The following is a 26,541-nucleotide window of genomic DNA, read 5'->3' as shown; positions in this document are numbered from 1 at the left end:
TAAGCCTTACAGAGAGGACACAGTGATAGGTATTGGTGCTTTTCTTTTTAGTGAAGGCAATATAGAAAATAAGAAAGAAAGTCTCTCTGATATGTGGAAAATAAGACACATTTTCTGGAGCCGTGGTTCTAGGAATCAGGTCGCGGCCGGAAAATAACTCGCAGAAAGATGATCAAACTACTTTTTTTCAATATCTCCCTTACCACTATCGTTTAATTGTTCTGTTTCGGCTCCAATACACGGCACAGACATCAGAGCAACACTTTTAATCCAGAGGAGTCATTAAAACACATGAATAGGGGAGATATTATAGAAAGAACTACCCAACGTCGATGTACCCTCAGTTCTCAATGGTTTAGGCAATATCAACCCTCACAAAGATAAAAAATGGATAAAGCAAAACAAATAAGGCAAATGAATGTGTTTCCTGCTGTCTATTCACCAGTGGAAATGCCTAGTGGACACCATCGCGACTTATTTCTGGGATGAGCTATTTCTCGCAACAACAGAATGTCCAAAGAAGAAGAGGAAGAGGAAGGAGGAGGTTGAGGAGGTGCGATCTTCTATTTACAGGTAAGTATAAGCGTTAAATACCATGAATGTCTGCTTTTATATGTGAATTTATATGCTTTAGTGAGAGATAAAAGCGTAAAGAAGCCAAGAATCAGTACAGTGTCTGCAGATAATGATATATATTGTTTTAATTCGGTTTTGGGTCATTCTGCGAACCTCCTCCTCCTCCTTCATTCCTTCCTCCTCCTCCTTTCCTTCCTCCTCCTCCTTCTTTCCTTCCTTCCTCCTCCAACCCCTCCTCCTTTCCCTCCTCCTCTTCCTCCTCCTTCTTTCCTTCCTTCCTCCAACCCCTCCTCCTCCTCCTCCTCCTCCTCTTTCTTTCCTTCCTTCCTCCTCCTCCTCCTCCTCCTTTCCTTCCTCCTCCTCCTCCTCCTCTTTCTTTCCTTCCTTCCTTCCTTCCTTCTTTCCTGCTGCTGCCAATCCATCTATTCCTCCTCCTCTCTCTCTCTCTCTCTCTCTCTCTCTCTCTCTCTCTCTCTCTCTCTCTCTCTCTCCATTTCCTCTTTGTTTCTTTTCCTTCTCTTTCTCCTCCAACTCTTCCTTCACCTCATAGTCTATAATTTTGGGGTCAGCTTGCATTCCTCCTCCTTCTCCTTTGTGTTTTTTTCTTAAAGTATCGTAAGGGGCTGGCTATCATGTGTTTGAAGTTACCCTAAGGGCCTAAACTATCCCAAACACTACAAGGAAAATTTGGACAATTTACAGTTTCACCCAACCAACGATTTTCTCACGTGGTTCATGTTCTTCTGGTGATAGATGTTGTGAATTGCATGATTTTGTACCTCATTTCGGTATTATTCTAGTGTTTGCCCATACTCACCCCTCGCATTCAAAATTGGCTAGGGGGCCATTGAGACTTCGGGGAATGCGGTGGTAAACATGAAATGCGTCGCAAATGCATAATTTTTGAGTTATGGGGGGTTGAAAAATACCCTAGATGTAGGGAAATTCCTTACAATTACTTAGATGTAGGTTAATTTCATTCATTCCAGGTTTTTTCACAGCGTACGGAAACCACGCAATTTCACTCACCCTCCATACCAAAGGAAGGTTTGAAGGGGGCGAAGCCCACCGTTACAGCATTAAGATCAATGAAGCATCTAAACGGTAAGTAATTTATGTCATAGGAATCTTGCAACCGTCATATACGACTATGTATTTACTTACTGATAGCACGTACGAACGCGTGAAGCAGGTCCGAACACAGGTTACTTGTGTTCAATGTCCCTCAGTTAGCTGTTCGGTTGGGGTATTTTAAGAGGGGGGGCACAGCCCCCCCTTGGTTAGCAGGGGGGCCGAGGGGGGCGAAGCCCCCTCGTTAGTAGGTCGTAAAGTTCGGTTGGAGTAGTTTAAATATGCTCCCCCACCCAAATACCCCGAGTTCACGCGGGTCCCCCAAGATCGTTAGGGGAAGGGGATTAATTAGGCTTCTTCTTTACTTTTAAGTACTTTGTTTTTTTAACTATGATATATGGAGGCGTATTATCGTATTCTGGAGGCGCGGAGTCAATATCCACAATCACCTTGTATACTAGGAATACGAACCCGTGAAGCAGATTCAAAATCCGGTAAGTAAGGATTCACGTGTTCGAACAGCTCGGGCAGGAGGTTCGAGAGCCTGTACTACCTGTACAGCCCGCAGTACTGTTTAAGGCGCGCCGTTGGACGGATCCCGGCTAGCCAGTGGTTTTACTTGTGTTAATGATAAACAATGAAGATACACTGTGTTTGGTGAACCTTTCGTGTCCCCCACCCGAAACCCCGCATTCCCACCAGGTCCCCAGGCTTGTATGGGGGGGAGGGGGGAGTATGGGCAAACACTAGAATTTTACCCTCATTTCCATCGCAAATGTCTACGGTACTTTTCGAGTTACGCCTCTTTTCAAGTTATGCTTATCCCCTGATTCTCAATGATCTTGGGGGACCTGTGGGAGGTGTGGAGGCTTTTGGGTGGGGGAGCATGAAATCAAGTAATACGCATTTCGAATGTGGTGGTAAGCATGAAATGCATTGCAAACACATAGTTTTTGAGTTATGGGGGGGGGTTGAAAAATACCCTAGATGTAGGGAAATTTCTTACATTTACCCAGATATAGGGACATTCCATACATTCAGGGATTTCTTACCACGTACGGAAACCACGCAATTTCACTCACAGTTTTCTTAGCAGAGAGGGGATCGAGGGGGGCGAAGCCCCCCGTTAGACGGTTATGTAAAGTTAGGTTGGAGTAGTTTAAATATATTCAAGGGATTTTTTATCATGTCAGAAACCACACAATTTCACTCAGTCTCCTTAGTAGGGGGGGGTCGAGGGGGACGAAGCCCCTCCATTAGAAGGGGAGTTGAGGTTAGGTTATGTAAAGTTAGGTTGGAGTAGTTTAAATATATACAGCATATGGTGTGAGCCGTCAGAAATATGCAGCACGGGACGGGAAGTTTCCGTAAACTTTCGGGAGTAGGGAATTTTCCCCATTTTAGGGAGGGGGAGGCGGAACTCTTGTAAAGAATTACCTACATTAATTTAGTTTAGGTTATGTTACGTTAGATTAGGTACTTTATGCTTTCCCCTACTCGTACGTATGAGTGTTGCTAGATTGGGTGAAGAGTAAAGAGTATTGGGCTACTTTTCAAGGCTGCACGCAACTTTGTGGGCTACTTCCCATTAATTTGTCCTATTTGTTAAACTTGATTTGCCTACCTTGTCTTTAAAGCCACTATTAAGGTACTTATGAAGCATCTAAATGGTAAGTAATTTTCATCTTAAGAATCTTGCAGCCATGTCATATACGACTATGTATTCATGTACTTGTATCATGAACGCGTGAAGCAGGTTCGAACGCAGGTTACTTGTATTCTAAATTTTTCCATTCGAATTCAGGTTATTAACCTGGTAGCAGCAACGGGCCAAATTTGTGGCTTTACCATGTAGCAGCGACAGGCCAAGTTTGTGCCATGATATAAACCCCCCTAAATAGATGATACATAACCTGATCACAAATGCTTTGATATGTATTATGAAATGGTTTGTGTGAGGGGTGATTTTTTCTCATTTTTCTCGCTTAGAGGGACCATTAAGAAACATGATCCTCGCTGCTACCGGGTTAATTATTCTCTAAGGTTTGTTTGTGTTATTCTCAAGTACCCAATAATCTTCTTTGCTGAGGACACATCTAAGTTGTATTCAGCCAATAGCGATGCTCCGTGTAGGTACATGCATGGAGTGTTATAGTGTTTGCTTGTTGGTGGTTGGTTCCAAAGCAGGTTAGTCAGGATTCACGTGTTCGAACAGCTCGGGCAGGAGGTTCGGGAGCCTACATTTGTGACAGAACTCGCAGTAGTCTCTAGGGTGTGGTGCTGGATGGATCACGGATAGCCAGTGGTTCAGTCAGTGATAGACAATGAAGATAGACCATGTTTATTTATTTATTTATTTATTTTTTACGTGTACGCCTGTTGCGCCAGTATGCTCTCTTGAGGGGCCTGGATGGAAGTCGGCCCCAGCCCGTCATGGCGCAGGCAAGTGTTTATAGTGGTGCCATCTTCTCTTGGCTCATGCTGCCCCCCGGAATTCCTTGATTCACTTGGACGGTTTCCTCTAGAGTCCGGGTTGATGGGTGGTCTTCAGGACAGCATGTGGGTAGTTTTAAGCCACTCGGCGGTGACTGAAAAATCCGAGGTGGTAGCGTGGGGATTCGAACCCGCGTTGTCCATCACGCAGTGAATGTGGGCCCAGCACACTACCACTCAGCCATGGACTCTACTAGCAGGACAGAAACCTTGCGTTGAGGTGACAAGCTACCCGAACTGGTGCTAGAGAGAGGGCATGAGTGTGGTGTAGGCGGTTTATGGGGACGCAGCTGGCCGCCGGCGCCATGCCAGACCGGTGAGGTGAGCATCGTTTGGTGGGTTCATTACGCTTCTCTCCCAAAACAAGCTTTGCGTCCAGTGGGAATGCCTGGTTTCCGTATGGGGAACGCTAAATTTGTCGCAAACATTTATTTTAGTGGTGGCGGGAGGAGAAAATCCCGAAATGTAGAGAATTTCCCTAGATCTAGGGTATTTTTGCTCCCCCCCCCCTACTAAATAATATGCGATTGCGACAGATTTTGTGTCCCCCACCTGAAACCCCACATTCCCACAGATCCCCAAGCTTGTTTTGGGGGAGAGGGGGGAGTATGGGCAAACACTAGAATTTTACCAAAAATTCATATATGCTTCCTTACAAATGAGACTTTCTATACAACAAAGTGAGGTCATTCTTTGTTGATTTATACCATAAGGGGCTGGTTATCATGTGTTTGAAGATACCCTAAACTCATAGCTGGGCGTTATCGCGATACTTTATCGCTGATAACAAAATCGGGTTATCGGCCATCCGCTACTTATTTAAATATATATCGGTATCTTCGTTACCTTTGTAACCAAACTAGTGATAATCGATACTTTTTTCCGGCTCAAAAAAAAAAAAAATGTTGTTTCCTCCCTACTGTGCATGCGTGGCCCAGGCGCCCGGTGTTGTATGAAAAAACTTCGGGGTATGAAATATCTTCGCTGAAGAGATTTCATACTTAGATTATCAACATTAAATTACTAGGTTATTTTTTATGTTAGACTTGAAAATCAATATATCAAGGAGCAAAATCACTGAACTTTGCCCAAAAAATGATTATTCACTGCTTCAAATTTGATATTCCATATTTGTTTGTGAGCATGCCATGGTACTGAAGGCACCCGGTGCTATGTTATTTGGTGTCCCATCGTCAAAAGCTGGCACTTTTATTTACAAACACTTGTGTCTCGTGAACTGCGCATATTCAGACCAGTAAGTGTAGCCCTGTACAGTCTCACAAAGCTTTTTAACACATTAAGAGCTGTTGGAAGGCTGAATCAGACATACACTACCGCCATCTTCGGCTATTCTAGAACGACACTCTGTACATATAAATACAACTCGTACAGAGTGTCGTTCTAGAAACAGCGAGGATGGTGGTAGTGGTACTGTATGTCTGATTCAGCCTTCCAGCAACTCTTAATTACGGTTAAAAAGCTTTGTGAGAGTGTACAGGTCTACGCTTGCTGGTCTGAGCATGCGCAGTTCACTAGAGACCAGTGTTTGTAAACAAAAGCGCCAAATAACACTAACACCAGTTCAGTAGGGATGGGCAAGTACCGTTAATTTGAGTACCGGTAGTACCGGTACCGAAAACTCAAGTACCGTTAGTACCGGTACCGGTACCCAAAGGAGTTTTTTTTTCTTAATGACTTCTGATGAAATTCCCAAACAAATTTCCTGTAAAGAAAACTCTCTTCCTTCAACTTAATATCAACTAGAGTAGAAATTCAACGTTTAGGAGCCTTCTGATTAATGTAAGATCACCTAGGTTTAAGGACAGACCACCTAAAGTCCGGCAAATCTTAAGTGGCGGCTCTGACGTAGACGGCCCGCTTGACCCTGTTGCCACGTTTCCAACTGACCTCGCACACCATGCCTCTCACACCCTTCTCTCTCTCTCTCTCTCTCTCTCTCTCTCTCTCTCTCTCTCTCTCTCTCTCTCTGTGTGTGTGTGTGTGTGTGTGTGTGTGTGCGAGAAAAGTGGGGGTGTACTCTCATTCGGGGAGTATGGTGCACGACAATGCATAATACTAATAATAATAATAAACCTCTTTAAAATGCACCAAGACTCTTTACCCCTTGGGTGGTGTGGAAATAAGGTCAAAGTGTAATATTTTAATATTCAACCACTCCTTCCCACTCCTGGCCATCCCCAGCGGAACCTCACCATTCACCTGGATGATTCACATCAAAATTTGCTTGACGGTCCTGGCATTACATATACAGGTACAGTCTCCATATTTTGTCATAATTATGCCATATGGCTGATATTGTATGGCAGATAGCAGACACACCAAAAAATGGCAGAAATGCGATAATTAAAGCAGGCAGAGCAACTGGCAACTGCGGTGTGTTGGGTTGACTTGAGCTGACAACGCCGCGGTGGCAACACTGCCAAGTGTTGTACAAATTTCTTTGTATTCACTCACAGATAGAGAATCAATCATAAAAGCCATATTTGTTTTTATACTAGAGTTAGAGAGAAAGAGAGAGACACGAGGAGAAAGAGAGAGAGAAGGGTGTGTAAGGCACGGTGCGCGAGGTCAGTTGGAGACATAGCACCAGTGTCTAGCGGGCTGTCTACGTCAGAGCCGCCACTTAAGATTTGCCGGACTATAGTCTGTACCATGGGGTCTGTGTGGTCTAATTTTCGATGTAAATCTATGTAAATCTCTCTCTCTCTCTCTCTCTGAATGAAGTGAATATTTATTTTTTCGAAAAAAAAATAGCATGTATAGTTATTATGGATGTACTCGATCATAGTCTAATAACAATAACAATATTTATTAGCAACCTAAAAAAGAAAAAGAATCGGACATGAAAAATTATCCAGTAACTCCAATAAATAAATAAAATAATGGAAACGGGAGCTGTGATGGAAACGGAAAGCAGGACAAAATGGTGGGAACTTGGGGAGACGGTCAGCGGGGCAGTGACTCACGGCCGTATTCTCAGTGAATCTCTTCCCCCTTCCCGCGAGGAAACGAGGCTTCGTGGACCAAACGGTATGCTCAGTGACGAGGAGTGTCTTTGATGCAGCGCGCGAAGCGGCGAGCGGGAAAGAAATGAACTAATTTCCTCTCTTGACGAAGAGGAGGTGAAGGCCCGCTCTTCGCTAATATCTTCGCACATTTAATGCTTTATTACAACATTTTTCCATGTTGCTGTATTATTAATTGGGTATAAGAACAATATAAATTTTCTGGGCCTTATATAAAAAGTCATACAATGCGAGAAACATTATTTTTTTCTGTTTATTCAAGACTTCACGCTTCCTATGATAATTTAAGCCAACACTGGAACACACCTCCAAGCCAGCATGCCCCGCCCTTCAGACTCAACTATTCACAACAGTTCTCCTTTTTAAGCGTTTGTAGGGCGGCCACTTCAAACCATAAGCATGAAGAGTGCTGGGACAAATTTAAAAGTGACGGACTGACAGCTAGGCTTCGGCCTCCGGGCGAATGTTTCACAAGTCTGTATGAATATGTGGTGCTATGTGGTACTCCGTGCTGGGCTTCCCACAGCCAATCTCCAAACTCGTGACGTCACCTGTGGGTAGAGCTTAGCAAAGCTCAGCAATATAGATGATACCATTTTCCACCCACTGATAGGAGCTCTAAAGCTAGTTAAAAATATATTTACAAGGGAGAAATAACGAAGGGAGAAAGAGATCTCATGGAACAGGAGGAAAATAAAGAAAATAAAAGCAGTTTATTCTAACGAGGTCTCCTAAGCTCCGCCCACAGGTAACGGGACGATATCAGAGCCACAGATACTAACCAATAAAACCCATCAATGTAAATTTTCTGCTATATATAGTGTATGTCACTGTATCAAGCACTGCTTACATAAGTACTTGCCACACAATATTTTCCATTATAGAAATGTACCTAAAATGCATTAATGTTTCGGTTTTCAACGTTTGTTTGATTTGCAGTAGTACCAACACTACACGGAAAGATTGTTTTGAAGGGGGAAGAGAAACTAGGGTTTGAAAATATCTCTTCACGGAAACACACTCTCTAAGCGACGCTTCGACGAAGAGGGAAGAGCTTCACTGAAAATTCCGCCGTCAGCGTCTACACACAGGGCTCATACCACATGGAGGCGCGCGAGCACCGAGCGTCACTAAGATCCTAACGGCACTGCTCAGTGCCGAGTGATCATTAAGCTTCCCGGAACCCAAGTGATCATGATGCTTCGCGGTACCAGTACCGATATCAGTTATCGATACCAGTACCGGCGAGTGATCATTAAGCTTCCCGGAACCCAAGTGGTCATGATGCTTCGCGGTACCAGTACCGATACCAGTTATCGGTACCAGGTACCGGTACCTGGTACCGATAAGGTTAATGATCACTCGTCGTTACTGGTATCGATAACTGATATCGGTACTGGTACCGCGAAGCATCATGATCACTTGGGTTCCGGAAGCAATGATCACTCGGCACTGCGCATTGCCGTTAAGATCTTAGTGACGCTCGGTGCTCGCCCGCCCATGTGGTATGAGCCCTGTGAGTCACTTGACCGTCTCCCCAAGTTCCCACCATTTTGTCCTGCTTTCCGTTTCCATCACAGCTCCCGTTTCCATTATTTTATTTATTTATTGGAGTTACTGGATCATATATCCTGTCCGATTCTTTTTCTTTTTTAGGTTGCTAATAAATATTGTTATTGTTATTAGACTATGATCGAGTACCCACTACCCATATCACCGAGATATCCACTCACTAAGTGGTGATCTCTCTCTCTCTCTCTCTCTCTCTCTCTCTCTCTCTCTCTCTCTCTCTCCTGCTACACCTCCAATATTTAATCATCTTATATAATTCATCATGCAATTCTTTATAGCCAGAAACTCTCGCCAAGGGATTCAAACTTTTTTCGTTAATGCTTTATTGGATAAATATGATCTCTCTCTCTCTCTCTCTCTCTCTCTCTCTCTCTCTCTCTCTCTCTCTCTCTCTCTCTCTCTCTCTCTATAAAAGTTAACGAGTCATACGAATTTAACAGTGGCAAGTAAAAAGAAAACGAAGTCTTGGGTTAAAAGTTAGTGAGTCCCACGAGTCTTTAGAAAACGCTAATATATATTGTTATTGTTATTAGACTATGATCGAGTACCCACTACCCATATCACCGAGATATCCACTTACTAAGTGGTGATCTCTCTCTCTCTCTCTGAATGAAGTGAATATTTATTTTTTCGATAAAAAAATAGCATGTATAGTTATTATGGATGTACTCGATCATAGTCTAATAACAATAACTATTTATTAGCAACCTAAAAAAAAAAATCGGACATGAAGAATTGTCAATAAATCCAATAAATAAATCCGAGCAACTGGTACCGGTACCGAGCAATCTGGTACCGGTACCGTACCGTTTAGCTGGTACCGTTAGTACCGGTACTGGTACCGGTACCTGCCCACCCCTACAGTTCAGGCGTTACTAATATTACCGTCCATATGTATACGTGTCAACGTGTGGTTTTCAGGTTTTATAAGTTTTCTGAATTACAGATAATGAAAATTTGAATTCATATGTGTTTTTTATTTGAAATATCAATATAGTATCGTTTTCGCCTATCGGACTTATCGCTAGCTAGCATCGGAATTGTGGATCTTTATCGGCTATCGGTTATCGCCTATATTTGTGTCTCCAGTTAACGAATATCGGTTATCACCGATAAGGTTTTTCACTATCAGTTATCGGTTATTGGGAATAAGGTTTTCTGTTATCGTGCCCAGCTAACCTAACATATCCCGAAACAAACATTACAGGTCTTGACTCAGAAAATTCATATATGCTTCCTTACTAATGAGACTTTCTATACGACAAAGTGAGGTCATTCTTTGTTGATTTATACCATAAGGGGCTGGCTATCATGTGTTTGAAGATACCTTAAACTTAACCTAACATAACCCGAAACAAACACTACAGGTCTTGACTCAGAAAATTCATATATGCTTCCTTACTAATGAGACTTTCTATACAACAAAGTGAAGTCATTCTTTGTTGAGTTTCACCATAAGATGCTGGCTATCATGTGTTTGAAGATACCAACAAACAAAGAATGTCCTCACTTTGTTGTATAGATTTTTTTATTTTTTTATTTATTTTTTTTCCATCTCCACCTATAGCGCTAGTAGGCTTTTTTCAGGGGCCAGATGGTCAGCCCAAGCCCATCGTGGCGCAAGCAATTTTTTTTTATAGTGGCACCAATTATGCTTGGCTAATGCTGCCCCCCGGAACTCATTCTTGATTCACTGGACGGTTTCTTCTAGAGTCTGGGTTGATGGGTGGTCTTCTGGACAGCATGTGGGTAGTCTTAGGCCACTCGGCGGTGACTGAAAAATCCCAGGTGGTAGCGTGGGGATTCGAACCGACGTTGTCCATGGTGTGGTGAATGTGAGCCCAGCACACTAACCACTCAACCACTGCCTACCCAATTAGTAAGAAAGCATATATAAATTTTCTGAATCAAGACTATTGTTACTGTTTTTTTTTTTTTTTTTTAAGAAAGGTGAAGTAAAAAAGGAAGTATTAAAGCTAGAAAAGTTACAGGAAAAAGAAATAAAAGATGAATATAAATGTGAAATGGCAGAGGCCTTAAGTAAGAAATGGGAAAGTGTAAAAGATAGTACAGATATTGAAAAAAGTTTTGGAACATTTAAAGAAGTATAATGTTAACTACAACAAAAAGTGTTAGGGATGAAAGTGATTAGGGATGGAAAAAGAAAAGGAAATCTATGGGGGACAGAAGAGATAAGGAACTTTTAAGAAAAGTCAAGAAAGAAATGTGGCTGAGCAAGTAAAAAGGGAAAGGAAAAAGAAATATAGAGAATGCAAAATGAAATTAAAACAAGCAATAAAAGAAAGTAAGGAGAGAGTTGATGAAGACTTTGGAAAAAGACTAAGTGAAAAATATAAAGGGAACAGAAAATCATATTGGAAAGAAGTAAAAAATGAAAGAAATGCAGAAAATATCTCCCCAAGTAAAATAAATTAAGTTATGGATGAGAATGGAAAGATGTTGAAAGACGGGGAAGCTGTGAAAGAGAGATGGAGAGAATATTTCAAAAACTTAATGAATTTTGAGGATGGACGTCCAGCAGCTGTAACAGCAGCAGTTCTGGGTGGAGGTAGAGGAGGAGTATATAAAGAAGGAAGTATAACATTGAAGAAGTAAATCAAGCAATAAAAAGATTAAAAAATGGAAAGGCAGCAGGAATTGATGGAATCACAGCAGAAATGATGAAGTGTGGAGGAGATGTAGTTACTAAATGGATGATCAAGATATGTGAAGTGGCAGACTGGACAAAAGCCATCATTGCCCCAGTTTACAAGGGGAAGGGCAGGAGAGGGGAGTGTGGGAGTTATAGAGGTACAGTATAAGTCTCCTGAGTATACCCAGAAAGGTATATGGAAGAGTCGTAATAGAGAGGGTGCAAAGACTTACAGAAGAGAAAATCAGTGAAGAACAAGGAGGCTTCAGGAAGGGAAGGGGATGTGTGGATCAGATATTTGCCTACAGGATGGTAGTAGAAAAAATATTAGCAAAAGGAAAGAAACTATATGCTGCCTTCATGGATTTAGAAAAAGCATATGACAGAGTCGATTGGATTGCATTGTGGGATGTTTTAAAGATATATGGTGTGGGAAGAAAACTGCTTAATGCAATAAAGTCTTTCTATGAGGATGCATCTACATGTGTCAAAATTAGTGGAGAAACAAGTGAACACTTTGAGATAAAAGTGGGCTTAAGGCAGGGGCGTGTCATGTCACCATGGTTGTTCAATATTTATATGGATGGTGTTATTAGAGAAATGAAGGGCAAAGTTGGGGAAGTTGGAGTAAAAATGTACGCTGAGGGAAGGAAGTGGGTACTGAATTAAATATTATTTGCTGATGACACGGTGGTCATTGCAGAAAATGAAAGTGACTTACAAAATTTGGTCAGTGTTTTTGATAGTGTATGTAAAAGGAGAAAGCTGAGAGTAAATGTCAACAAAAGTACATAAAGTGATGGTTTGTGATCGGAGTAGAATTGAGGTCGTGGATTTTGTATGCCCATATAGAGTGGGAATTGAATGTGAAAAAGAATGCAAAATAATTTTGAATGGTGAAGAAATGGAGGAGGTCAATGAGTTTAAGTACCTTGGATCAGTTATGTGTAAGCATGATGGTACGGAGGGAGAGACGAGAGAAAGGGTATTGCAAGGAAGAAGGGTGGTAGGGTCTTTGGGACATATCATTAATGGCAGAAGTGTGAGCATGGAGGTAAAGAGGGATTTGAGAAATAAAATAATGGTACCAACCCTCACATATGCAAGTGAAACGTGGGCCTGGAATGAAAGTCAGAGGTCTAGAGTGCAGGCAGTGGAAATGAGTTATTTGAGGAGTGCTTGTGGTGTGAGTAGAATGGATGGAATGAGTAATGAAAGTGTGTATGAGTGTTTTGGAATGTGTCACAGGGGTGAAGGGAAGAAGTGTGGAGTGGTAGAAGAAGTGAAGCGACAGACTTTAAAGTGGTTTGGTCACATGGAGCGAATGGAGGAGAGTAAGATGACCAGGAGGGTGTATGTGAGTGAGATAGAGGGAGGGAATATTAAAGAACGACCTCCAGTGAAATGGAGGGATAGGGTGCAGAAGTACGTTAGGGAGAGGGGTGATAGATCCTTGAGAAACTTTGAGCAGGCAAGGAGGGAGTCTATGAATAGAGAAAGATGGAAACTCTTCTGCCGTGGCCATCCCCTGGTGGGAGCTCCTAGGAGCAGGCGTTGATGAGATGATGATGATGATGGGTTTTTAGGGTAGGTTTGGTTTAGTTTAGGGTATCTTCAAAACACATAATAGCCAGCACCTTATGGTATAAATCAACAAAGGATCATATAACTTTTTCCAACTTACCATCATTGCAGATAGGCAAAGTTTCTAATGTTTCCTGCACAGTTTAAGTTTTTTTTTTATATGGAGCCTGTCTTATATCTGGTTGTTGTGTCGCTTCAATCTTTATTTATATGTGTTCCAAGCTACAGCTGCCTAGTCTTGTATGCTAGCTTTAAAATATTATCTTTTTCTCCTTATACTGTATCTTTATTTTTCTAAAGCTTCTCAGTTTTGTTAAGTTATTATATGCCTCAAACTTTACTAGTAATATGATCCTCTGGTGTCTGTTGGTTGTTTATGATCACACTCAAATCCTTTTCCATGTATTTTTTTTTTTTTTTTTTTTTTTACAGCAAAAGAAAAAGCTCAAGGGCAAAAAAAAGAAAACAATAATGAAAAAAAGCCCACTAATCACTGCTCCTATAAAAAAGAGTTTAGGGGAGTGGCCGAAAGAGGCCTTTTTTTTTTTTTTTTTTTTTTTTACAACAAAGGAGGCAGCTCAAGGGCACACAAAAAATAAAAAATAATAACAAAAAAGCTTGCTACTCGCTGCTCCCCCCAAAAAATTAAAAGAGGTGGCCGAAAGAAAGATCAATTTCGGGAGGAGAGGTGTCCTGATACCCTCCTCTTGAAAGAGTTCAAGTCATATGCAGGAGGAAATACAGATGAAGGAAGATTGTTCCAGAGTTTACCAGCGTGAGGGATGAAAGAGTGAAAATGCTGGTTAACTCTTGCATAAGGGGTTTGGACAGTGTAGGGATGAGCATGAGTAGAAAGTTGTGTGCAGTGGGGCCGTGGGAGGGGGGTAGGCATGCAGCTAGCAAGTTCAGAAGAGCAGTCAGCATGAAAATATCGATAGAAGATAGAAAGAGAGGCAACATCGCGGCGGAATTTAAGAGGTAGAAGACTATCAGTAGGAGGAGGAGAACTGATGAGACGAAGAGCCTTAGACTCCACTCTGTCCAGAAGAGCTGTGTGAGTGGAGCCTCCCCACACGTGAGATGCATACTCCATACGAGGGCGGACAAGGCCCCTGTATATGGATAACAACTGCGCGGGGGAGAAGAATTGGCGGAGACGATACAGAACGCCCAACCTCGAGGAAGCTGATTTAGCAAGAGAGGAAATATGAAGTTTCCAGTTGAGATTTTGAGTTCAGGATAGACCGAGGATGTTTAGTGTTGAAGATGGTGACAGCTGAGTGTTGTCGAAGAATAGGGGATAGGTGTTTGGAAGATTGTGTCGAGTTGATAGGTGGAGAAATTGAGTTTTTGAGGCATTGAAGGACACAAGGTTCCTTCTGCCCCAATCGGAAATGATAGCAAGGTCTGAGGTTAAGCGTTCTGCAGCCTCCAGTCTGGAGTCGTGTACTTCTTGTTGAGAGGGTCTTCTATTGAAAGAAGTTGAATAATACAGAGTGGAGTCGTCGGCGTATGAGTGGACAGGACAGTTTGTTATGGAAAGAAGATCATTGATGAATAACAGGAAGAGAGTGGGTGATAGGACAGAGCCCTGTGGAACGCCACTGATGATAGGTTTAGGGGAAGAGCAGTGACCATCTACCACCGCAGAGATAGAACGGCCGGAAAGGAAACTGGAGATAAAGGAACAGAGAGAGGGATAGAATCCGAAAGAGGGCAGTTTAGAAAGCAAAGACTGGTGCCAGACTCTATCGAAGGCTTTCGATATGTCTAGCGCAACAGAGAAAGTTTCACCGAAACGGCTAAGAGAGGATGACCAAGAGTCAGTTAAGAGAGCAAGAAGATCGCCAGTAGAATGCCCCTTGCGGAATCCATACCGGCGATCAGATAGAAGGTTAGAAGTGGAAAGGTGCTTTTGAATCTTCCGGTTAAGGATTGATTCAAAAGCTTTAGATAGACAGGAAAGTAAAGCTATAGGGCGGTAGTTTGAGGGATTGGAACGGTCACCCTTCTTAGGCACAGGCTGTACAAAGGCATACTTCCAGCAGGAAGGAAAGATAGATGTTGATAGGCAGAGGCGAAAGAGTTTGACCAGGCAGGGTGACAGCACAGAAGCACAGTTTTTAAGGACAATAGGAGGCACTCCATCAGGTCCATAAGCCTTCTGAGAGTTGAGGCCAGAGAGGGCATAGAAAACATCATTTGGAAGAATCTTAATAACAGGCATAAAGGAGTCAGAGGGGGGATGAGTAGGAGGAATATGCCCAGAATCGTCCAGGATGGAGTTCTTACAGAAAGTTTGAGCAAAGAGTTCAGCCTTAGAGACAGATGAGACGGCAGTGCTGCTGTCAGGGTTAAGGAGAGGAGGGAAAGAGGAAGAAGTGAAATTGGAGGAGATATTTTTGGCTAGATGCCAGAAGTCACGGGAAAAAATAGAAGAAGCAAGGTGTTGACATTTTCTATAAATAAAAGAAGTTTTGGTAAGTCGGAGAATAGATTTGGCACAATTCCGGGCTGAAATGTAAAGGTCAAAGTTAGTGGGAGTTCGAATGCTCTTCATGAGGAGAGGTGTCCTAGTATGTGTGTTTGCATGTAAGAATTGAGGTACTGTTCCCTAGTAAAAACAGGTATCTTTCACAGGTCCAGTGTAAAGAGCAAACCAGGAGTAACAGCCAGCCAGACTCTCCAGTGACTCCTGTGTTGCTGTCCAGACCGGATGAGCTGAGGGGCAGAGGAAGAGTCGCTGTGTGCCCCAGTCACTGTGGTGGGAGCCATGAGGCCAAGGGGGCTGCAGGACGCCTGTGGGTGCTGCATCGCCCGCAACTTCTCCAAGAGGTTGTGGGCCCTCAACATTACCCAGAGCCAGGACAGGGTGAGCAAACCTGGCATTGTCGTGGCTGCTGCCTTTCATTTGTTGGGAGTCAAGGAAAAGATAAGATGGAATGGAAAATAATGGAGATGATTCATTACTCAGCAGAGTGGAGCAGTCTGTTTTAGAGACAGACTATTCATTTATAGGTAAAATTTAACCTGTCTGCTATGATTGGCAAGGATTTGGCTTTCACTGGTAGCCTGGTAACATATAGTCCCAGGTCTTTCTGTCTCTGTGGTGGATAGTGGAGAGTTTCCCATGTGGTATTTGTATGCTGGATATTCCCTCCCAAGGTGCATGACTATATTTTTCTTCATTGAATTGTAGAAGCCACTTTTTGTTCCATTCCTGTAGCTTGGTGATGTCTTCTGGTAGGAAATCCACAGTCAAGGGGTTAAGAATGGCCCTATATACATTGATGAATTATTCCTGTTTTAGGTCCGCCTGGTGAAGCTTTTGTTGGCCTTTGGGGAGCAGTACCGGGATGTGTTGGTGCTGTGGGGGCTGGAGCAGCAGCTGTACAGGAGCCTCATAACATGCCTCAGGAACAGACTCAACCCTCCAGTGTTCCTGACGGCCATGCTGGTGTTCTGCCCCAAGGTGACCATAGACCAGGTGAGGCGTGGTGATGGTGTACTGAAACCAGATTGGCGAGATTGTTTTTGCGTTGGCTCCCGTATGTCCTTTCCTCCCCGCTGCTCTGCCACACAGTCCCAACACATATCTCTTCCTCTCATATGTTAGCTATAGGTAAGCCTGTAAGGGGGTAGGTGTTATCTGAATTGTGGGAAGATGGCTTCAAAGGGCAACTATTCTCTGTTTGGTGCGCTATCACTATTCTCCATCATGCATGGAGTATTGACGTCAAAGATCAAGACAACTGGTGTAGTGTATGTAAAGTCCCTTGATAGAGAGAGTACTGACAACCCAGGATTTGAATGCCATTTTTGGCCCTGTTATTCACCGCACTTTTCAAACACTCGTACACGCTCTCTCTTGCATTTCTGTTCCACAGCCATATGGGTCATCCACTGAAACTGAACACACTTGTGTCAGACCTGCACACCTTCACCTAACAGCCAGCAGCCACTGGGCTCTGGGAAATTAAATAAGACAGTTTGTGTCTACACCAACAAGTGTCGCCAACCCACCATTACGCCCTCATACTTTACCATAAATTGGTCACCAGCTGTCGGAATGTACTTTAAGAAAGTGACAGGAGAATACTATTAGCTTTACGATCAGCCACTGTCTCAGTATAAGCACTTAATAACCCACGTAGCCCGTGGTATAGGTGCGTGTCACGGTGGGCTGCTGACGACCTTGAGAGGCGGCAGCGCTCAGAGGGTACTGAGAGACTTCAAATAAGTCTGGGTGCTTCTTTTGAGTGCTGCTGCTGTGATGGATGGATTTAACAATACTTATCATTGTAGAACATTATCAGCAGTAGTTGAGGAAGTCTTTCTCTTACCCACAAATCCCTTCTTTGCGTGACCCTTGCCTGCAGGGAGGGACGCAGCCTCCTGAGATTTAATGGTCGTAAACTGTTCAGCCTACTAATATACTTGTTACAGGCTATGCTATCAACACACCACCAAAGCTCCATCAACGCCAAGGCACCTCGTTTCCTTTCTGTTACTTGCTTGCAGTAAACTTTAGCCGATGGAGAGAAAATTATTGCAAAGTAATGACGAGGGGTTGGAAGAGGACACTCAATGCTCTTGTGTTAACACACACACACACACACACACACACACACACACACACACACACACACACACACACACACACACACACACACACACACACACACACAGGTGTCTTCATCATATTATAATGACATTGGTACCCCTGGAAATGAATGTGCAACCTCATCCATTAGGCTATTGACCCGTACAGCGTCAGATACCTACGACGTATGTATTATTTGTAAATACCATTGAGCGTCTGATATGTACGTCGTACATATTTAATGTATTATTTTTTCCCGTCACTGGAGTGTGTCGAGGGTGATTTCTGTGGTGGTGCCCTAGTAGACTGATCCTTTGGGAATACTGACCACCCAATATATTTCATTTATTGCCATAACTGGCAAGCCTGGCAACCATCATTCTGGGTACATTTTTTTTTATTTGTGGCTGTTGTAGGTGGTTTTGGAGATCATGATGTGGAAATTGAAGTGGTTGGTGGTTGGAAAGTGGTGTGACAGTGTTGTGGGTGAGGTATGGTGGGTATAGCGACGTCCAGAACCGGCAATTTTGGTAAGGAGGCGGCCACGTGTAAACTGTTATTGCAACAGCGAACACTCTTGTGGGCGACTGTACATTGAGTTGAACTAACAAAAAGTTCAAAATGAGCTACTCTCCAACAATATATATAAGTCTGTGCTAAATATGTCGAGAGAAAACGATTTACTCTGATACACACATTCAATCCAAGAAAGTCTTCGGCAATCAACACGACTATTTTGCTTTCCAAATTGACAAAAAATGGCCCTAAACACAGACTTCTAGGCAACGGTGACTTATAAGACGTTACATTTCTTCATTTTTTCATGTTTTTAATCTGTTTTATGGAAAAAAAAAAAAAATGATTTTTCCTCCGGGTGGGGTGGGGAGGAAATTACAAAATACCAAAATGCTGTACGGGTTGAATAAAGAGGGATTTGTAGCTCTACTTAGAGGAGTATCTAGCTGTAGACCCATCGCATGAGCAATTAATAAATAATTAATAAATAAATAATATCTAACCTATCACTCTAAAACAGTAACTTTCTCCGCATGTTAAAATCTCAGAAACGAGTAGTAGTAATGGAAATCAGTATTAGAGTGATGCTTAGTAAATATACCTAAAAAAAAACTAATGTTTTAACCATTAGAGTGAGTTGTGTGTGATTCTAGAGTTTTAGCAGGACGTATGGCATACCAGAAGTAACATTAATTCTTTTTATCCAAAATCCTGTAACACATCCAGTCCGTGAGACTGACATTTACGAGACTGTGACATATCCATTATGAGTCTAAAGCCCTGTGGGAGAGATCACATCCAATGGTATTGACCATATGGGGGACAGCTTCCCTCATCAGCAACGATGTCTGGACCTCTGATGACAGTGAGGTGAACGATTGTTTCAGGCCTTGTAGCATTATCTCTCACAATAATCTCCATAGACAGTACAGAGGGAGGACAGTCATTATGGCAAAACACACACACTGCATATCTGGCATAAACCTGAATAACTAGATGGTTTGACTGACTTTGTGAGCACAACTCTGTCTTCTCAGCAGACTTGCAGGGAATTTATAAATTTTGTATCTCCGCTCCGGCCTGTTACTACAGCAGCAAGCCAGGTAGCAAGGCATTACTACATAAAAAAGCAGCTGTGTCTGCTCCAAAAATAGGAAAAATTATGTTTTTGATACCTCAGTTCAAAGTTGGCGCGGTGCTCGAGGGGCCAATAATGGCGCCCAGCAGCCTTATACACAGGGCTACCTATGTCAGTACTCTCTCTATCACGGGACTCTTAAGTGTATGTACAGGGTGACTGTCCTTTATAGGTGTAGTGTAGTGTAGCTCTAGTGCCTGTTTCTTCAGTATTTGCCATAAGTTTAGTTTTATATCTAGAGGGTGGCTGTCATTCATAGGTGCAGTGTAGTGTAGCTCTAGTGGCTCTGTTTCTTCAGTATTTGCCTTAAGTTTATAATTTCTCTTCATATCATTACAGTAAAAGTTATTGAAACCATTTAATTTTTTGAAAACTTTTATGGTGATCTTAAAACAGAAAAAGAAATAGGATCATCATGGTTCTTGTTCTTTTTGTGCTCTTGTGTTATATCCTGGAAGTCAGCAAGTGTGACCCATGTTGATGCTGGCTTTCGTTGTTCCCAGATTGCCATGTTGACCGACCGCAGACACGTGTTTGGGACGGGGTCAGGGCTGTACATGTCCCAGGGTGTGTGCTGGGGCATGTTGGAGGTCCTCAACGCATACCAGGCGCAACAGTCCTTGAGCACCAACCAGTGGAAGGGGGGAGGCTGTGAGCATTTCACCCTGCCAACAACGTGTCTGGTGCTGGAGGGAGTCTACTTTGCAGAGCCAGATTTCTTGAAGCACCTCCTCCAGAAAATGCCAAGCCTTCGACACATATCTCTGCAGGTATGTTGTGTGGGTTGGGGGGGTTGGCACGTGTGTGTGTGTGTGTGTGTGGGTGTGTGTTAGGGGTGTTTGACTAATAGATTTGCCGTGGTTTCTAGTAGCAGCGAGTAGCGGGCTTTTTTTTTATTATTGTTTCCTTTTTTTTTTGTGCCCTCGAGCTGTCTCCTTTGTTGTTAAAAATAAAAAAAGTAGGGCCATATCCTGTTACCTGTGACTGATTTATGACATTTCTAATTGATGATACTTGAGCACAGATGGCTGGTCATGTGTCAGGGGAGTAAAATCCTTTGTTTAAATTATTATTTGCTGCAGGCTTGATTTAAAAATAGGGATCCACGGCAAGTTCCTCAGCCAAATATTCACAAGTGTTCTTAACCCTCTTGTGCACTTTCATGCCAATGGTGTGTATCGGTCGTACCATTAGGCAGCCTCTAAACCTTCCTCCTCCTCTTCCCTTAAACAGTGTCCCCTTTCTGCCGGATACTATAAGGTGATCTCGGTCCCTTCCTCCGCTAGAGCTTCTTCCGAGTTGGGTTGGTAGCCTCTGTAAACATCTCTACACAGAAATATTGATAATTGAAGCATTTTACATATATTAGTGTAATCATACATATTTTTCAATGTATAATCACGAAGAAAATGGTTGATTGAAAGGCAAATACAGGTATAATTGGGAACATAGCATGAGTGATAGGGTTGGCATCCCTGCGCGGCCCGTGTTTCCATAAGGCCTACGAGACGGGAGGCCTTGGGGATGGGGAGTGACGTCAGCACCCCTTGGTTTCCACCTCTCTCCACGCACACAGCCAGGGAGTCCACATGTGCCCGGCGTTATCACTTCTCTGCCCCTCGCTACCATCCCGTCAAGCAAGGAGTCATTAGAAAAGTGCTTGAGCCCCATCGGAGCTATAGGAAAAGACTACCTAGCTCCTTGAGTTGACCAAGGAGGCGTGTTGACACGGCAACTTGGCAAGGGTTAAAAATCATGATACAACCCTAAAGTCTTAAACAAAACTTGAAATCATTTATTTATAAAACTTTTGCAGATTCACATTAGATCAAATACATTTTATTATAATTCCTGGATCATTTATTACTATACTAATGAGAGAAATGCAAAGTTGACGCATAAAATATGCAAAGGGGCTCACGAAGATGTACCTATCTCGACCCCTTGCCAGATTCCAGCAATTTCGCCCCTCATCGCCTTTCCTTTGCTTACGGAGAGGGCCCCTCAAAGATTATGGTATGAGAAATTGGCCGAAGAGCTTCTATAGTCGAGGAGGCTGCCTTATGGTACGGCCGTATGTATGTTCGGGGCTCAGGTGCACTTTCACGCCAATGATGTGAATGGAAAAAAAAAGTTATTTTAAATACTTATACTTACGACAGTGGCGTCATTTTTTGGTTGAGCATAAGTTTCCTCACCCTCACCCAAGTGAAGTAATTAGCAACCCTCTCCACTGGTGTAGCTTTGACCACGAGGCATAAACAAAGGCAGTTTCCGCCACCCTGGGGCATGAGTCAGATATTTCCTCTCACTGCTGTGAGCTTTAAATCTTTAGCGCCCTGCATCACAAGTACATGGCCTACCGGGTAGCATATGTGGAGTATTTGAAAACAATTAGAGATATGGGGAAGGATAAGGCATAGGGTTATGTACAGTAGTATTTATTAATTTGCTATGAATTTACAGCACAACAGGTCCTATGAAACCACAGAGGAATTACAGGAAGTGACCATGAAAAGCAAGGGATATAGACCTTGTTTTGTCTTAGATATGCCTTGTATTATTCTCTAACTTGCCATGAATTTATTTCCAGCACAATGGGACCGGATCAGTCATGAAGACTCTCAGCAAGCATTGCAAACTCCTGGAGTCCCTGTGCTTCCTGGAGCCAAGCATAGAAGTCTCAATACTGGAGAAGGATATCTTTAGCATCTTCTTCGGCATTCCAGCGTCCGAATCCCTCCAAGACTCAGAGAGCATACTGAAGAAGTTTACAAGTGACAAGCAGTTCAGGGAAAGCTTTGAGTTTCAGTTTCCTAACTTAAGAAAACTTGATATTGATGAGCTGTTCTTTGACGAAGAAATGGTTCACAGTATTTATACGATAACTCTAATACTGCAACCAAAGTTAATGTGTTTTGGAAAGCACATTGGCCTCACAAAGTGGTTTATAAGAAACTACAAAAAAATCTGGAGTACTGTGAATGACAGACCAGAATGTGAAGCCACCTTGCAGTTATCTGAAGCCAGGTTTGTGGACTCCGTGTCTGTAGCGGCACCTGATGCTACCACGGAACTGGACTACTGGGAAAAAGTGGCACCAGTGTTCGAAAACCTTGTGTCCGTTGAATTACAGAAAAGCCGCTGGAGTGAGGACGAGATTGCAAAGTTCTGTGATTTCTTCAGTAAGCAAGTCAAAACCTTTTCTCTGGGCGAGTTACCCCTGAGCAACATGTCCTGCCTGAGCAACATGACTCACCTCCGCCTCACACTCAGCATGGCGGTGCGCATCCACTACTCCTTCGACAAGGTGCACCTCATCCTGGACACCTGCCCCAGCCTGAGGACCCTGAGCATCCACCAGACACTCTACCATGACGGGGTGCGCCGCAACAACCTGCTGCTGGACCAACCAAACTTCTTCGACCACATGATAGAGGATGAGGACCTGGACGTTCTGGAGAGGCTGATGCTGGACGAGTTGATGGGGGAGGCGGTGAACCTTGAGGCAATGGTCATAAATCTTGAGGGAGTTGAACTTCACCACAACGAGAATCGGTTTCCTTGGGGAGCACCAGAGATTCCGCCTCCCAACGTGGGTCGAGAGGCTTTGGAGGATGTCAGGTCGTCTCCGTCCAGCAGAGCACCCAGGAAGGGGCTGAGGGGGCATCACAACCTGAGGACCCTGCGCATTGCTTCTCTCTGTGAGGCCAACAGGAAACAGACAGAGGTAAGGCTGTGGATGTGTTTGCCTATTTGCACGCACCATTCAAATTCATACTCACATAAGGAAAAAAACACTTTGAAAATTGAGTTATAGTATGCAATGTAATTAATCATTTTGGCCATTCTTTACCTTTGTCTGTTGCAGGAGTGGGCTTTTTTTTCTACACTTTTTGTTGCCCTTGAGCCGTCTCCTTTGTTGTTTAAAAAAAAAAAAAATGTTTCTCTATCCTCATTTTGACAGTATCTAATGTTCATAACTCATCCCAGTTTTCCTGAGTAATTTATTTTTTTGCTGGGTGCTAAATGAAAAGATGAAATAGGCTAAAAAAAAAGTTTGTTCACAGATTTCTTAAAGATATTTTTAAATTTAACTTTGCTAAAAATTAATCATATGTTTCTACTATGTATGGCTAACTGGAAAATTCTATTTGGATTAAACTGAAGTAACTTAAATTTGTGCTTTTATAGTGGAAGTTTTTCTTACAAATGGCAGCAGTTGTCTGGAGATTCCAACAGCTACCCCCTTAAGACAGGCACCATTGCTCATGGCGGGCCAGTGGTAGGTGCACCCCCATACTGATCTCGTCACTGCCAGGCCTCCTCGTCTCAGAGTCCCACTATATCCAGCCTCAGCCTTCTGAGCTCGTTTGATAGGCAGGGTTGTTGGTGATTTTTTGAGAGGCTCAGGACGTTCCAGGAGCCGAGACACAAAGCCCTTCATGGGTTAATCCCAGGCCCTTGCACTGTCTCCTCTGCTGAAAAAAAAAAAAAATAGGCATAATCCTAACTCCTGATGCAGATGTGCCGTGGAAAAGAAATTGCCATAATAATGCTGAAAGACTGCAGCCTCCTTTTTTCCCTAACTGACTAACTATGTAGCTCCTCAAATTTCATCCCCCAAGCCAGTAACTGCAGGAGTGGAAAATTTAGCAAGCCGGTGCTGCAGACATGAATGACTAATAATTTTTGATTGACCATATATTCCAGACCCAAGACTAAGCATAAGCAGGGAAGGGAGAGAATGAATGTAATAACATACTTCACTATGGTACAGAAGCACTACACTACACACCTTTTCCAGGACTTCCTCCGAGGGGTGCTGGAGCGGCTGCCAAACTTGTGCCACCTGTGCCTGGGCATGTGGATGGGCTCACCCAGCCAGCGCCTCACCTGCACCGCCAACGCCTTCGTCTCGGTGGTCACGGACAAGAGCCTCAGGGAGCCCCTCCTGCCACACCTCACACGGGTACTTGTCTCCTGACCTGTCACTCGTGTCAGAATAAATACTGTTTTATGGCAAAGGTGGCAGAATAAGTGTTAGAGAAAAAGGTTTGCAACATACTGCTCCTGCAAAGAATGAGAAGGATGCCAAGAAATGAATGGTCATGACTCCCTTTTGTCACTGGTGCGGGGTGCAGGGTGTTGCAGCCATTTATATTGCAGTCATTTTCATGGTGTCTCCTTTGCTGCAAAAAAATACTTGTCCTGATATGATAAAATATAACACTTTCTTTTCATATTTTACCTTATTAGGGCAGGGCTTTCTATACATCCCACCTTGTAAGGGAGTAGTATTTCACTGTGTTGTATTTCATCTTGCCATTACTAGTGTTTATGATTTATCTCACACCTCACTAAGAAAGGCACTGAATCAACTTTATCTTATTATAACAGATTATTATATTTCATTATAACAGATTATTATATTTCATCTTAATAGGACAGGTGTTGTATTTTCTACTTTTCTTGTCTGTGTTGTTTTATACCAAAAGCTGGATATGAAACTTAATGAAAATCTTTGTTCCAGCTGTGTTGCCTTCCCTCCGGCACTGAGAAGCAGATGTGCCAGTCCCTCGCCGCCCTGGTGGAGGAGCTGCCGGCCCTGGACACCCTGGTCTTGCCGGCGCTGGACAACTTCATGCTGGCGCCAACGCTCCGCTACTTCCAGCACAGCAGCCTGGACATCCAGTACAAGTGTGCCACGGACCAGGTCTTCCTGCACTGGGAGCCGGAACACTAACTTGTGCTTTGGTGTGATATATCAAGTTGTTTATAAATTAGGATTAAGACTTTGCTACTGCCAGGACAGCAGCCTCAACCTTCAGTACAAATGTATCATAGACGAGGGATTTGGGTTGACCTGAGTTGCTATGATATGAGTGATATATTACTAAAGAAAAGCTGAAAAAGGTGGACAACAGAATGGATAATGTTAAATTTTTCGTCAGTTATTCAATGTATTTGGGGAAGCTCAATACCAGTTACTCTCCATCAGGCAAAAAAGGGTTATTGTTACACTGTCATTAGGATCAACAAGAAAATTAGGAAACAAAGTGTAACAGATTTGAATGCATCTTCTTTGATCTCTCTATATGGCTTGGTATGATTCAAGCCACAGGGTAGTTAGTTTTAAGTGACTCAGATTTGCTCTTATATTTGGATTCACATCACTGCCAAATAATGGAACCGGGAAGTATAACATCCAGATTTGCTGTTAACCCTTAGATGGCAGCAGTATTTGAAGAGGAGCTCCCCCAAAATGAATGGTCTATATATAGTCACTGCCGACCTTAGGACCATAGCATAAAAATGGTTACGCCGCATAAGAGATGTTTTACCTATCGTCTCTATATAGATTCTACTGCAATCTGGAAGTGTTATATTTCTGCCATACAAAACTGACACTGAATTTTGGACCGTCTGTATATTACATTGCCATCTAAAGGTTAAACATGCATTCAAATCACTGGGAATAGTCACTGCTTAGGAAGAAAACAGAATGTATAATACCCAGCAGAATGAATTGCATCTCTCTGATTCTCACCTTTAGCCGGGTATATTCTTGGGCTGCTTGCGGACGGACTTCAACGGCTTGTGCTTTCGGACTGACAGGATTGAAACCTAGTAATAGAAAAAACAAACAAACTGCAAAAGTCATGGTTTGTTTATATATATTGTACATGGTTCAAATAAAATATATATTCCTTTATAGTGATTTTCCTTGTTTCAGTCTCTTGCATAAGGTATTTGGACATTACAAGGATGAGCTAGAGTAGAAAGTTGTGCAAGGTAAGGCTGTAAGAGTGGAGGTATGCAGTTAGCAAGTTCAGAGGAGCAGTCAGCATGAAAATATCAATAAAAGATAGAAAGAGCAACAACACGGGTGGAATTGAGACAGAAGACAAGTTACTAAGAGGAGGTGGGATGCACACTCCATACAAAGCCCTAATATATAGTATGTATGCAGTAATCCTAGCAAAGTTACGGGAGGTTCTGGTCATGACTCGGGGACATTACGTATAAGGATGAGCTAGAGTGAAAAGCTGTTCAAAGTAAGGCTGTAAGAATAGAGGTCTGCAGTTAGCAAGTTCAGAAGAGAAGTCAGTGTGAAAATATGCGAGAGGAGGTGAAGCTGCTGGGGCTTGAGGTCTCCTGGGCAAAGAGTAAGGTACAGGTGTTTGGAGGCTTGATGGATGAAATGGTAAAGTTATTAATGAGGGGTAAGGAAATAAAGATCCTTGAAAAGTTCCCATACCTAGGTAGAAAATATGCAAGAGAAGGT

At 42.9% G+C, this 26,541-nt stretch overlaps 1 protein-coding gene and 1 long non-coding RNA gene across 2 annotated transcripts; one reads left to right on the top strand and one right to left on the bottom strand.

Moving 5' to 3' along the window:
* The first annotated feature begins 426 nt into the window (after positions 1–426).
* LOC127002804 (uncharacterized) lies at positions 427–25,974 on the top strand. The gene is made up of 7 exons (XM_050869006.1): positions 427–573; positions 15,637–15,868; positions 16,307–16,483; positions 19,757–20,023; positions 21,847–22,983; positions 24,061–24,225; positions 24,787–25,974. Exons 2-7 carry the CDS (start codon positions 15,770–15,772, stop codon positions 24,997–24,999), a joined length of 2,058 nt encoding a protein of 685 aa, XP_050724963.1. The 5' UTR covers positions 427–573; positions 15,637–15,769; the 3' UTR covers positions 25,000–25,974.
* Positions 22,812–24,780, bottom strand: LOC127002806 (uncharacterized). The gene is made up of 5 exons (XR_007756555.1): positions 24,322–24,780; positions 24,052–24,241; positions 23,464–23,734; positions 23,110–23,170; positions 22,812–22,955 (listed from the first exon to the last, which is right to left on the bottom strand). It is a non-coding gene; the product is annotated as an uncharacterized LOC127002806 (long non-coding RNA).
* Positions 25,975–26,541: the final 567 nt, after the last annotated feature.

The sequence above is a fragment of the Eriocheir sinensis genome, chromosome 24, assembly GCF_024679095.1.
Source record: "Eriocheir sinensis breed Jianghai 21 chromosome 24, ASM2467909v1, whole genome shotgun sequence".
In the NCBI taxonomy this organism is placed as follows: domain Eukaryota; kingdom Metazoa; phylum Arthropoda; class Malacostraca; order Decapoda; family Varunidae; genus Eriocheir; species Eriocheir sinensis.
This window is presented reverse-complemented; position numbering and strand designations above follow the sequence as displayed.

Bases quoted from the DNA above. Each gene is read 5' to 3' on its own strand.
- LOC127002804 (XM_050869006.1), top strand. From the start codon at position 15,770: ATGAGGCCAAGGGGGCTGCAGGACGCCTGTGGGTGCTGCATCGCCCGC. The intron at 20,024-21,846 runs GTATGTTGTGTG...ATTTATTTCCAG, and splicing joins TTCGACACATATCTCTGCAG to CACAATGGGACCGGATCAGT. The intron at 22,984-24,060 runs GTAAGGCTGTGG...CACCTTTTCCAG, and splicing joins CCAACAGGAAACAGACAGAG to GACTTCCTCCGAGGGGTGCT.